Below are 14,217 nucleotides of genomic sequence, written 5' to 3'. Positions count from 1 at the left end.
TTCACATAAGTGTTTTTTTTTCCTCAATTGGAGATTTTGAAAGAAATTTATACATCATTTTTTGGTAAAACACTTTACCTCTTCCTTTCCAAGTGGATGACAGCTGGTACATGTGGCTGGAAGTGATGTGTGTGTCTAAATCCAGAAGTGCAATGAAGAAATGCAGTCCTCTGCTTTAGGGATGTAAGCCTGTTATCCTTTTGGGCATAAACCAACTTTCAGTTAACTGTAGTTAGTTTCTTGCAGAAACCACTTCCAAGTTAGCCCTCTCTCTGAAGTACCTATAAATGGTGCTATTCTATCCTATGTGATGGGATAGTGTTTCTGCCCTGTGCTGACTTAAATCAAATGTGACACTTTGTTTTCATGTCTCACTGTGCTTATGTTGGGGTTAATTAATTTAGGGGTGTTTCAGATTGTGTTCTTCCATTACTAATGTTTCTCTGAAATTAAAATACCATCAAAATAGCAAACTGACTTGTAGGATTCTGAATCAGCATTGAATCAAGTGTTAAATATAGAACAGCTTTCAGTCAGATTATCTAACAATGCATTAGAGGCTTACGAGATTCTGTATACATATTGTTAGGAAAGCAGATCTGTTTCTCCCAGCTGAGATAATCCGTTAATTTGCTATATTGTACCAAGTTGTTCACGGGACATCTGAGGTTAATAATCCAAAAAGATTCCCATTTAGAATATCTCCAGGTGGTGGTGTGTCATGATTTTCAAATACTGCAACTTCAGACTATTACTTTTGGAATTATTCTTATGATCAACTTCCCGTTATCCTGGGTTATGTGTTAGGCTTGGTTACCAAATGAGAAGTGCCAAATAGGAAGGAAAGTATTAGGAAACATGGAGGGAAAAAAAGCTTACTCTGTTTTATTCATGTGTTTGCTGTGTTACGTTTAATGCTGTAGTTTGTGCACAGAATATGTGGCTTTCCTGAATGGCTTCTTGCTGCTTTCTCTCCTTAGCCTCTAACTTGGTTTTATAGTTAAATTGGTTGGGTTTATAGTTAAATATATATACTATATATATATATATATTTATATATATATCCCTGTTGGTTTTATAGTTAAATTCTACCCTGTCCTGTCTTAACCACTGGTGTTTGCTGCTGTGTGCAGATACGCTCGTGTCTGAGCTGACAGCCAAGAAGCATCTTTTGAGAGGTTAATCCTTTTCAACCCCTCATTTCAAGCCCAGACTTTTGGTTTCCCAACTGATTATAGTCCAGAAATAGCCTTTGGAATCACTTCTGACATAATTTCAGGCACTAAGAACTCTGCTGTAGTAAATATCTAATCTCATGGTTTTGACAGAGGAAGAAGTCATGAAGAAGAAAGTAAACCTGATGAAGCTTGCATGGAAAATCACCTTAAATGTGCTAAACTCTAGCTAAGAGTCACTTTTTCAGAAATCAGCAGTATCTAGGACATTAGGTGTTACTATGGGATTAAACAGATGATTCTAATCTATCAAGATAAAATAGAACTTTTGCTTGAAAGGGACTCGCATTCATAGTTGCGTGTGGTTGGAGACTCCTATTATGCTCTCTGTAGCGAGATTCTTTTGAGTGGCAATTTTATAAATTGGCGCTCTAACACTTCTTTAATGACCTAAAATCAGTAAACTTAGAAAACATCTAATTTTGCTCTCCCTCTCTCAGTTTAAATTTTACTTTGATAAGATGATTTTTGAGATAAAGTGCCTTACTTCTTAGAACAAAGATCTTACATGGGACAGTTGGTATCCACTGAATACCGAGTTTTTCTCTGTGACATGAGCTTCTAAGTTTCTGTTCTTACATATGATTAGTTACAATTCAGTCATTCTAATTATTGACTGAAAGCAAAACTAGTGATGAATCGGAAACATTGGTAATAAGCCACTATGATAGAATTGACTAAGGTTGCAAAGTCCACAGATGATACATTTTTGTTGTACTCTGTTGAAGAAAAATAATGTACTCTAAACCTTTGAACTTTTTCTGCCAACAGGGTCAAACATCTTATCTTAGTGGAGCCATGGGGTTTTCCAGAGAGGCCTGACAATGCTGAACACGAAAGACCAATTCCAATCTGGATCAAAGCACTAGGAGCTATATTGAGTCCATTTAATCCGTTAGCTGGGCTGAGGATAGCAGGACCCTTTGGTGAGTTTTAGCTACTCTTACATATGATTTTTGTTTTCATTAAACATAAACATGAGGCAGATACCACATGAAGATAAGGTTTGTTGCAAACCCACATGGAAAAAAGCTGGAGGAGAAAGTGAGAAGGGTTGAAAAAAGATGAACTCTAGGACAAGAGTTCTTTCTATTAGAAATACTAGTATGATAGTTTATAGCAAGCTACAATATATTATTCTAGACTGCAGTTATAGTGAGACAGATCACATGGACATCTATTGGGAAAGCCTGACAAAGAGACATGAATGTGAAAAGGTTGTTTTTCTGGTTGCTTCCAGTCACAGCCCATTAGTTTCCCTTCCAACTGCAGTTTGATGGTCAAACAGGATTTCCAGATTTAGGTAACGTTGTAAGTCTTTCATAAACTCATTTGGTTTTGGCCGGAGTTTAAAGAAGTTAAATTGAAACTGGGTTCTTTCCTTTAGCCATTTTCTTGTTACTCATTCTCTTAACAATTTTTGTGGGACTCATTGGTGTTCAGAATTACTGTAGCAGTCTAGTCTGCATATTTTTACTTTTCTTTAACAGCAGTGAAGAGATGTTAGCTAAACTCTGTATATCCTAATACTAGGACTAGGTAGGGGTGGCCAATGACTGCTGTTTTAATTTGTGTGGGGAAAAGGGTATGATCAAATCTTAAAGTAATCACATTTGATGGGGAGATTATCTATTACTGTCTGTACTACAGGGGTATCTGCTAGAGAGGCTTGGAAAAAGATACCGTTCAGACCCCTCACATGTTACAATTAACTTGCCTCTTCATCATTTTTAGTATTCAGTCTGAAGATAAACTAGTCACATTTCTAGACTTTGTTTACTTTTAAACCACGTCTGTGTCCTAAATCTCTTTCTATAGAATATGTATTTTAATATGCTGATCTATTTGATTGTTTTGGGGGGTGTGACAAAATCGGCTTTTCAGACAAGCATTGTGTTTCGTACAAACCATTTTAAAGTAAAATGCTAAAATAACCTGAAGCGTATTAGTGAGACGCACTGATGTAATGTCTTTTATCCAATAAAAGAATGCATGCACAGATCAATCCATGTGGAAGAGTTCAAAGCTGAAGTTGTCTCCCTTAGCAAGCAAATGCAGCTAAAACCGTGCTGCAGAAACAGACCACATCTTGGCAAGGTATCCGCAACCTAGCCTCACTTACAGGTTGATGTGGAGGGCAATGCTTCTCAAAATTTTTCATCTTTTTCTAACTCCATGTGTTAAAAAAAGTTTTCCATCATCAACTTAACGTGCTATCCTTGGCAAGTGAAGCATAGTTCTTAGAGAAGGGTAAGTTTAAACACTGCTGCAAGGTAGGCATCAAACCCAACCTGATGAAGGCCACTGAACCAAACCCCGGTTTTCTTCTGCTTGCACATGTGCTTAAGCTGCTGGGCAGGTGTGGCTGATCCTGGCTGTAAAGCCAGTTGGTGTTGTTCAGAGGTATGAGTCACTTAAATGAGATCTAGGTTCTTTGGGATATCACAGTGTTATCACATGGATATTTAATCAGACCCTCAGGCAGATACTTAAACCTTGGAGAGAGACTGAATCCAAGGAGATCTTTCTTTTTGAGTGGTTTCCAGTGAATTGATTTGCATGTTTTCCTTCACTTCATTGGAAGAGTCACCCATGAGGCTCACAGTAGAGGGGCTTTGGTGCTTAGGTTGGATTTGTGAATTCCATGCCTAGAGCTGAATATGTGAAAACTCCTCAGGACAACAGTAATGTCACTGTGGCTACACCCTTCTCGTGGAACAAAAGAGTCTTCAGTGTTAATATTTCTTTTAGCATTTCCATAGTCACTATGTAAAACATCAACCTCACAATTGACAGTGTCTTCAGTAAATGTTACAAGAATAATTAAGTGTGATTTCATTCCAGAATTTGTTCCAAGGTGCCTTGACTCCTTCTTTCGTTCTCCCCTGTGAATTCCCACAGAAGGAGAATAGTTTTGTGATTGGACCCACAGGCAAAACACTTCTTACCAACATGGAAAGTGAATTCTAAAGTTTGATAACTTTCAGTCCCACAGTTACTGGAAATGGGGATACTGTGACCTTTATGCTCATGGCAGTGAAAGACATAGAATTAGTCTCTTTCTTCCAAGTACTTTTAGTCCAATCCAGCTGTATTGTGTTCAAATAACCCCCAAAACTAAACAACAAACAGGCAGAAAAAGACAGAATTCCTACAATTTAACTTTTTATAGAGAAAATAAAAGCAACAGAACAAATTGCAGAATGTTTTGCAAAATCTTCATTGCTTCAGGACTTATATCACTGTTTCGTAAGGGAATTATTTTCTCTTGTGCTGTATTAGTTTTCTAAATGGATTTAAAGCGTACGTAAGGGTGTGTTGCAACGGTCTAATCTCAAGGTTACAAAAGCATAGATCACTGTGACAAGGTCTACATAAATAGTACCAGGCCTTTGACCAGGGACAGGTGGGAAGAAGTGACATCACCATAATTGCACAGATTAGCAACAGCCCGAAGTGCCCACTGACTGGAAAAGGGGAAATATGACCCCCATTTTTAAAAGGTGAGAAAAGAAGGCTGGGTAACTACCAGCCAGTCTCACCTCTGTGCCCAGCAAGGTCATGGAGCAAATCCTGGAAACTATGCCAAGGCCCATGGACAGCAAGGAGGTGACTGATGACAGCCAACATGACTTCATGAAGGGCATATCATGCGTCCTTCTACAATGGGGTTACAGCATTGGTGGATAAGGGGAGAGCGACTGACATTATCTGCCTGGACTTGTGCAAGGCATTTGACACCGTCCTGCATGGCATCCTTGTCTCTAAACTGGAGACATGGATTTCACCACTCAGTGGATAAGGAGTGGTGCACTGGTCAGGAGTGGTCAACAGCTCAGTGTCCAAGGGGAGACCAGTGATGAGTGGTGTCCTTCAGAGGTCAATATTGGGACCAGCGCTGTTCATCATCATTGTTGGTGACATGGACAGTGGGATTGATGCACCCTCAGCCAAGTCTGACAATGCCTCCAAGCTGTATGATGTGGTTGACAAACTGGAGGGAAGGGATACCATCCAGAGGGACCTTGACAGGCATGAGAGGTGGGCTGATGCCAACCTTATGAAGTTCAACAAGGTCAAGTGCAAAGGCCTACCCAAAAAGGGTTGAGGCAATCCCAAGCACAGATACAGGCTGGGCAGAGAACTCATTCAGAGCAGCCCTGAGGAGAAGGACTTGGGGGTGTTGACTGGTGAGAAGCTCAACACAACGCAGCAGTGTGCGCTCACAGCCCAGAAAACCAACCATGTCCTGAGCTGCATCACAAGAAGTGTGTCCAGCAGGTTGAGGGAGGGAATCTTCCTCTTTACTCCACCTGCAGTCCTCTGTCATCTCTGGGTACCCCAACAAAAGAGGGACATGGAGCTGTTGGAGCAAGTGCAGAGGGGTGCCGGAAGGAAGATGCTCAGAGGGCTGGAGCACCTCTCCTGTGGAGACAGGCTGAGAGAGTTGGGCTTGTTCACCTGGAGAAGAGAAGGCTCTAGGGGGATCTTAGAGCAGCCTTCCAGTGCCTGGTATCTCTGACCATGGCAGGGGGGTTGGAACTAGATGGTCTTTAAGGTACCTTCCAGTTGAAATCATTCTATAATTCTGTTTTCAGTTGATAAACCCAAGTGTAAGATGTGAGCCTGTCTCTTCAGGGATGAATAATATTCTTAGGTTAAGATTAGGCTTGTGGTGAGGCGCTTGTCCCAGAGATCCAGCTGGTCAAGTAGGAGAGGCTTCTTCCTTAAAGAAGTGGTTCAGAATAGAGCTTAACTTTAGAAAGCCTGAACTGGCCATTGAAGGGACCTACTTCTCTAATTTGGCTGTTAAGAGAACATGGGGATAATGGCTTTCCTAGGTTAAATCTCTTAATTTATACCAGTTCTTGTGTCGTACACTAATGTCAAGATTTCTACACCTGTTTTTCAGTATAGACTTTAGTTCTTTCAACTAAGCACTAGTTAGAGGAGCTAGCTTCAAAATAAGACTGTTCTGTAAAAGGAGAGCACAGACTCACTAAGGAATTAAAACAGCCCAGCTTTTTCGGCAGTGGCTTCTGATTCTGAAAAGTGGGGTGCTTTTGGTCCTCCCAGTTCTCCTCCCTCAACAAGGAGAAAGACGGTATCATGTGAAGATAAACTGGTGGCAAAAGGGTACTCTGCTTAGCTCTTTTGCTGGTCCCCTTTGCATATTTCTTGTATTGCTGCAATGACTCTTCTTAAACATTCCCTGTATGTGTTCAGCGGGATTGAATTGCCCCTCATCTGGTGCAGCATAAAATCCTTAAGAATATTTATGTTTTATTCCTGTTGGGTGCAATGTCATCATGTTTTCCTAAGACATGCAAGTGGTGAAACAAAACGTAGGTTTTAAAGTCATCAACCTTAGCCTTGAGTTTCAAGGGAAAATGAGTTTGAAGGGTTGTAATGAAAAGTTGGCAATCTGATAAAGTTGTCTATACTAATTCCTACTAATAATGTTTCCTGATTTCACAGGATTAAGCCTTGTTCAGCGCTTAAGGCCAGATTTCAAACGAAAGTATTCATCGATGTTTGATGATAACACTGTCGCTGAATATATCTATCACTGCAATGTACAGACACCCAGGTGAGTATGAGTTCCCCAGTATATGTTTTGAAGTCTTTCTTTCATTTATAGAGTGCCTGCTACTCCCTCCAATGGCCACAGCAACTGTGTGCATGCTATTTTTTTCTTGAAACTTTAACACTTAACTGTATTAATTGAAGAAAAAAATAGCAATGCACTTTTTCTGGATTGCAGAAACTGGTAAGTGTAAAAGTTATTCTAATTCTGTATTTCTTGAGACTACCTGTGTGTTAATTCTGAGAGTTTGGGCACTAATTTTGAATTAAAAAATGTTACAGTTGTTTAACTTGTAAGGAATTCCTTAAAAAAACCCAACCTTACAAAAACAAGGACTTTCATTCTTTTAAGTGTTATCAGTCACTGTAAAAACATAGGGGCCTTCTGTTGAAAATTACATGCAAACTTTGAGAATGTGTATTTCTTAATAGTAAAAAATCCCAGCCTCTTGTAGTGTTGCATTCTGTTTTACCAAAAAGCAGAGAAAAGGCATATCCGATGGAAATTTAATTGTTTTTACCCTTTTGAATGCCTTGAAGTGGTGAAACAGCTTTCAAGAATATGACGATCCCTTACGGATGGGCAAAAAGGCCGATGCTGCAACGGATTCCACAAATGGATCAAGACATTCCTATCACTGTGGTCTATGGAGCACGTTCATGTATAGATGGCAATTCTGGCAGCACTATCCAGTCTCTGAGACCAAATTCATATGTGAAGACAATAGTAAGTTGATTTTTAAAGCAGTTGTTTTTTGTTGTGTGGATGCCTTTAAATCAGTATCTTTGTGGTTTTATACCAGCTGTGGAAATGCTGGCCCTTTGATTTTAAGCCTGGGGTAATAACTTCTGTTTTCTGTAACAGAAAAAGAAAGAAAATAATGTTAGATCAGAGAAAACCTTGACAGAAGAGTATTGAGTTTCCAGAGTAAGAAGGAAACTTATTGTAGTACTAGAAGCTAAATTAGATCTTTGAGCAAGGTCATTTTTCTGCTCTATATAAAATATTTTGCTTTACAGTGTGCTAATAAAAGTAGTTTCTGTGGTCACTGGTAAGTATCTGGAGACTTGTCTGTGTTTGAAACCACAGCAGTCCTAATATCTACATATATGCATTACTTAGTGAGGAGGCTCTCAGAAACTCTTCTGATCTGTCTGTATAGTGCTTTTGTTTCTCTGCTCAGAGGGTGATTTGTACCTGGTGCTTAGGTTCTTGTGAGTGTTTCTTTAAGTCATTAAAAAAAATCCTTAATGTTGTCTTCCTAGCTAGTACATTTCTGTTTAGAGGTATGGCATTATCATTCACAATGTGTGTACTTGCAATGATGAGAATGTGCACACTGCATTTTTGTTGATTTCTATAAAAACAAATGCATCTAAAAGTGTTCTTCACACGTCACATCAGTCAGGTGTGGTAATTGAATATGCCTATACATTGCCCTGTGAGGTGATAAAATGTTTGAATACACCAGTTGTCTTCTTACTGATGTCTAGATCTACCCAGGCAGAAATGTACATTATATGATGTTGATAGTATACTACAACAAATCATTAAAAAAAATTTTTATCTCCTTGATATAGCATTATTGAACTATATACACGTGTTAAAGAGCACGAGTGTTGACATCCAGACCGAAAATCTCTTAACTGCATAACCAGAGAGAAAGTTGTAACAAAAGTCACTCTAAAGGAGTGACTTTTTCTAGGAAAACCATGTACCATTCAGGCAGATTTTTCCCCTCTGGTCAGTGGTTTTTAGAAGGGACTGTGGAAAACTTCATTGTATTCCAGGTTAAAATTTTGTCAAGCTAAATACAGATTCTAAAAGGTAAATTGTAGTGGTAGAAATTCTGTAAGAGGAATAGGGTTCTCATGAGGCTGAGGTACTAGCAGTACCATCCTTGGTACAATGTACAGATTCTGGTGGTTTACTATGTGTGTTTATTGCTAATTAATTTTTAGGGATTTTGAGTGTGTGGGGACTTTTAACACAATAACCTACCTATACTTCTGTGGGCTTCAGTTAGAGACTTAAGAGGGAGTATTTTAATGGAGGGAGGGGAAAAATAGATTTAAATACAAATACTTGGACTGAATATAAAGTAGAAACAAAACAGGTGAAGTACCTTCGCTGTCCGTTATGGTGAAGGTTTGCTTCATACCAGTTTTGGCAAAGAATGGTAAATGGTAGAAATAGTGAAACACACATGTGCCTGGTTACTTAAGCCTTTAACATTTACATGGTTGCTGTGAAATAACTCAGGTCACAAATGTGAGGTTTTCCTCCCCCATATGGCATCATTTGGATTTTACTTGTCCCTATATAACATAGTAGTCGTTAATTCGGAGGGCTGGAATCTGCTGCCACATATCTAGAAGATCCCCAGCAATTTAAGCTTCTGAGTTCTTAATTTTTCCTAGTAGTCCCTTCTTTAGTTTCTTCCATATCATTTTTATAGTAACAGAATACAAATGATTTGACGCTCTAATGCAAACACAGAACCAGAGAGCAACCTGGCAGAACTCTTTGAGTGCAGAATAAAGGGGGTGAAGATGAATCAGTAGTTTGATACGTAAAGCATGTTCTCCTGGGTTTGTTTTGCAGTGACTCGTTGAGTAGTGTTGGGTTTTTTCAACAGGATGTGGTGTGCAGTTGAATAAGCAGTAGTTTTGCCCTCTCTTCCTGTGTAGGAAAGCTGCTTCAGCAGAACCTGAAAAGCTTTTTCCTTATGTTTACGGTCCTTTTTAGGCTGTATAATACCACCTCCTGGCAGCAGTTGTGCTAACTGCATCAACAGAGGGTGGGTGCAGGAAATCAGTGCCAGTTGTGACATTTATGTTTTTAAGCAATACCATATCAAGTAGGTAATGTATAAAAGTCAGGCTCTTCACATATGCCAGTATTTATTTATTTCCATATTCCATTCTTGTGAATTTGACCTGTTTCTTCACCTTTATCCTCTAGGCTATCCTTGGTGCAGGTCATTACGTGTATGCTGATCAACCTGAAGACTTCAATCAGAAAGTGAAAGATATCTGTGATTCTGTGGACTGACTGTCTCCCGTTCTTTAGAAAGTCATGCCATAGATAACATTTGATAACAATACTGTCCAGGAAATTACTAAAGAACATAGAGCTAATGGAACAGGCTCTGTTTGCACACTGTTTCTTCTAAGAAGCCATTTGCACACTTAAACCACTGAGTGCCTTGGGGAGGGGGGGAGATGGGGAGATTTGAAGCAAACTTAGAATCATAGAATCATAGAATAGTTAGGGTTGGAAAGGACCTTAAGATCATCTAGTTCCAACCCCCCTGCCATGGGCAGGGACACCTCACACTAAACCATGCCACCCAAGGCTCTGTCCAGCCTGACCTTGAACACCACCAGGGATGGAGCATGAGCAAACTTTGTACAGCTTTGTTTGGGATTGGTCTTTAGATTATTGGCCTGTCATATATGAAATTACATGTAATTTTTTAAACCATAATTTTCTTCAAAATTCAATTGAATTGACCTCTAAAAATGCTGAATTCTCCACTAACACAGAGAACTGTATCAATGTAGATGCAATGTATAAAATGTAGTTTGATTTCTCTATAAATATTCATGGGTTTTAGTTGATGTTTCATAGCAAGAGTATGAAATTGCTTATATATCCTATTTTTGGAATCCAGAACTCCATATACCATATTTTAAGAGGGTGGGTTGTTTCTTTTTTGATATTATTGGAGTGATAACAGCTTATGAAGCTGATTTTGGGAGGACAGGGCCAAAATAATGAGCAGGGTCTGTCACTGAAATAAGTGTGTTAGTTTGTAAGGAATTGGGCCTCAGCATTAGGAATTTTTTCTTCTGTTGGATTTTATTTCCATTTATCTCAAGGCATCTTTTCCATCTGTGCAGCTTTCACAAAAGGCTCAGTTTGTAAGAGTCAGTGATGTCACCAGCACTCATGCTTCCCTGAGTATTTTTCTATATAGATTTCAGTGCTTCAAAACACAGAAGATGGCTTATTAGTTTCTCCGACTATTTTTAATGCTTTACTGCAAGATTTGTTACTAGCCTAAAGCTAACAATTGTAGATAAGTTGACAAGATTTTGTTTAGAGCTAGAGGAAGGCCATCTGGATAGTGAGCATAATTCCCTTTTTCTTTAGGTAGAAAACCTAGTCCGCTTTTTAATAAATTTGGGGCAGAGGGAGAATATTGATGTTCTCTGATTGGGAACTACAGTAGGTTAGTGTATTTTAGTTAACATGCAACCTCCTTATAGGAAGGATTGTTACTGGAATGAACAATATAACACTGTAACAGATTATAATTACATGTTTTGGAAATAATTTAATTATCTATTTTAATTGAGTATTTCAGTATCAGAGATAATCCAGTCTCTACATCTTTTTGAAACTGTAGTTTGATGTTAGTTCTTCACGTGCTTAGTAAATTATATTAAGCAAAATACTTTGTCACTTTAAAGCCAAATTATGTGGTGGTTTGTTTTTTAACAAGTTTACATAAAGCTATTGATCTGCTTTTGAATATTAAATTGACTACTGAAGAGTCCTTGATACTTTTATACGTAAGGAATTTGAATTAATAATTGCACCGTCTTAAAGCTTGAGTGGAACTCTGTGCATTTTTTCTCTCAAAGTAATGAATTATTGCACATATTTATGACTTGGAAGGCAAAGATACCTAAAATATTCAGAATATACTCTGATTATGTTCCCAGCCAAATGCAATATTTCTGAAGGAGATACTCATCTATATGTTGCTATGTAAACATCAGACAGTCTTTGTGACTGCCTTGACTAGTAACACTTAATACCTAACAAGCTAAAGATTTTAATTAAAATTAATTTTTGAATGAAATTACATTTTCAATTAGCAGACACCAGAATTTTTAGACAAAATGTTAGGTTATTTGCTAAAATCTTGAGTTCAAAATGGAAGATCAGAATATCAATGATATTTTTTAATATAAGCTATAAATTATCACCATTTAGGTGGATGCCTTCAGTATGTGTTTTTTCACCCTATTCAGTGTCTTAATTTGTATTTATCAACTTAAAGAGCTGTTTAACTGTGTATAAAAACCTAATTCAGAAGAATATTCTGAATCCCCTCCAAATAACAAAAGGTGAAACAAACTTGGTCTTTTCAGATAGCACTTACTGATGGGAATTCTAGATTCCACATCAAAAGATGGAAGCAAGGGTAAAAATTGTACACTGAATGTGAATATTATTTTAAATATCCCTTCCTTTTTCAGCCCATTGTACTAATAAGATTTATTGCTTAAGTTTTGCACAATAAAAAAAAATCCTAGATGTTACCCTCGATTAATGTTAAAACATGATGCTTTCGTAAAAGTTGTGTGTAATGAAGCCCTGGAAGTCAAGAGTAATTAATAAGTTGAGCTAAACCATCCAAAATACACTAAAAATACAGTAATGCTTATTTCCAGATGTCTTAATGTTTTTAGGTTTTCATGTATGTAATTGAAACTGGTAAGCATTTGTCAACAAGTAGGTGCAAGCTCAGAATGCTGATTGTATATACAAAGAAAATGTTTGTTTGTTATATTCCAGGCAGTATTAGGTACCGCTGCAAAGGTCAAGATGGAATTCTGAATGTCCTATTGTGTGCAACATAACCCAATAAAGTTACTTTAATAAACATCACAAGAGGTACTGAAGAGAAAACAAATGGTGCAACTTGGGAGCTAGACCTTTTGGGAGCCATTACTGTCTAGGAATAAACTCAGTTTCTCTGAAGTTTTGTGTCAATGCAATGACCAGTTGCGTAGACTGTAGTGAGCACTGTACACTAGTGCTATTTTCATTACAGTGCTATAAAGTAAGACAAGGATCACAAGCATAAGGGCACCCAAAGATTCTGTTCTAGCATCAGAATGAAGACAGCTGTGTACCAGAGACTGGGGTGTAACAAAAATAATCCAAAATATTAATAAAAAGCCAAGATGAACTGTGTAAGTCTTCAGGGCATGCTAAAGTAACTTAGTGATATTTTGTTTGCATGGCTGAGTTCATCTTGTTACTTATTGAGCCCTGCCAGATTAGATTTTAGTTCTGAAAAACTGATTGTTCAGCGAAGTAATTTATTGATAAGACAGTAATAAAACATTCACCACCATCACAAGAAAGTCCCCGTTCGTATCTGATTGAGAAATGGAGAATGTGAATTCGTAGGCGTCAGGATTGGCTAAATGGGTCCAACTGAAGAGATGTCGTCATGTGGTTTCACTTGGATTAAACCAGTGCTGGCATTTCTTTTGAAACTGCATCTTTTTAAGTTTCCTACAGCTGTTCATGCTCAACTGATGTGATGGTCCCTGTGTACAATGCTCTCTGTGGTCCATTGTGGTTCCTCAAATTCACAGCCCTTCCAGATCACAGTTACTCAGCTTTTTGTATACAAGATTAAATACAATAAAACCATATGGAATGAGTGTATGTGCAGATATATTCAGAAATGCCTGTTTGGCTAGCATTCATTATTACGTGAGCCTTCAGAAGCCTAAGGCTAATAGTCAATAGTTTAAATGGGTAACTTCTTGTGGCTGCTACATATATCTGTCATTTTGTCAGGTTCTCTTACATTGGCCAGTTCACCATCAGCCCATCCTGTGATGTTTAAGCATGACAGCAAACCCAGGTTGCCAGAAGCCTTCATCCAGGGATTTATTTTGTAGGAAAAACAAATGAAACTAGTCAAAGGGAGACAGCAGGAGAGGGGCACATTATAGTGGGACTAGAAAGATCGTATCAGGACACAGGTGTGTGCTGTAACTGCTTTCTGGTATTGGTGCCAGTAGATGAAAATGGATGGAGACTTCATGTTTTCAGACCGGTGATGGATGGACCACTGCACAGAGCAGAGGCACGTAACTGGAGTGACAGCATATACCACAGGGAACAGGAAAAGCTAGAAAGGAGTGAGGCAGCTGAAATAATTCAGCTGAAGAGCATGGGCTGGGCTGTGATGGTTTGCTTCTAGAGCTGATTTAGCTCTGGATGAGGAGAAGGGGATGATTTGGGATGTTACTGGCATAGAGAGAGAGAGACTGGCAAACAAGGCAAATAAGGAGGGAGAAGAACCTGGCTGATGTGCCTAGGGTAGGTGAGAAGTTTGAGCTGGAGTAGGCTGCTGCCAAAGGAGCACTTGCAAGGAGACAGCAAAGCCCCAGGCAGCCAGCAGCTGGATGTGCTGTTAAATGCTAACCTGAAATATCTTCTTGTGTAATTAATTCCTCGTTGCCTCCCTAACACACTGAGTCTTTGTCACAACAACAGCTTTCTCTCTAGGTGCTGGAACTAGGCAGCAAGCTAGTGTTTCCATGTCTGAGCTCCCTTCTTTTCAGTTTTATTTGG

At 38.6% G+C, this 14,217-nt stretch overlaps 1 protein-coding gene across 1 annotated transcript in view; it reads left to right on the top strand.

Moving 5' to 3' along the window:
• The window catches only part of ABHD5 (abhydrolase domain containing 5, lysophosphatidic acid acyltransferase), a 30,592-nt gene extending 17,297 nt beyond the window's left edge, over positions 1 to 13,295 (top strand). The window contains exons 4-7 of the mRNA XM_065666185.1: positions 2,007 to 2,161; positions 6,714 to 6,825; positions 7,362 to 7,548; positions 9,787 to 13,295. Coding sequence (XP_065522257.1) covers positions 2,007 to 2,161; positions 6,714 to 6,825; positions 7,362 to 7,548; positions 9,787 to 9,876 — 544 coding nt within the window. The 3' untranslated portion in view covers positions 9,877 to 13,295. The remainder of the gene's footprint in view (positions 1 to 2,006; positions 2,162 to 6,713; positions 6,826 to 7,361; positions 7,549 to 9,786) is intronic.
• The last annotated feature ends 922 nt before the right edge of the window (positions 13,296 to 14,217 follow it).

The sequence above is a fragment of the Lathamus discolor genome, chromosome 2, assembly GCF_037157495.1.
Source record: "Lathamus discolor isolate bLatDis1 chromosome 2, bLatDis1.hap1, whole genome shotgun sequence".
Classification (NCBI taxonomy): Eukaryota; Metazoa; Chordata; class Aves; order Psittaciformes; family Psittacidae; genus Lathamus; species Lathamus discolor.
This window is presented reverse-complemented; position numbering and strand designations above follow the sequence as displayed.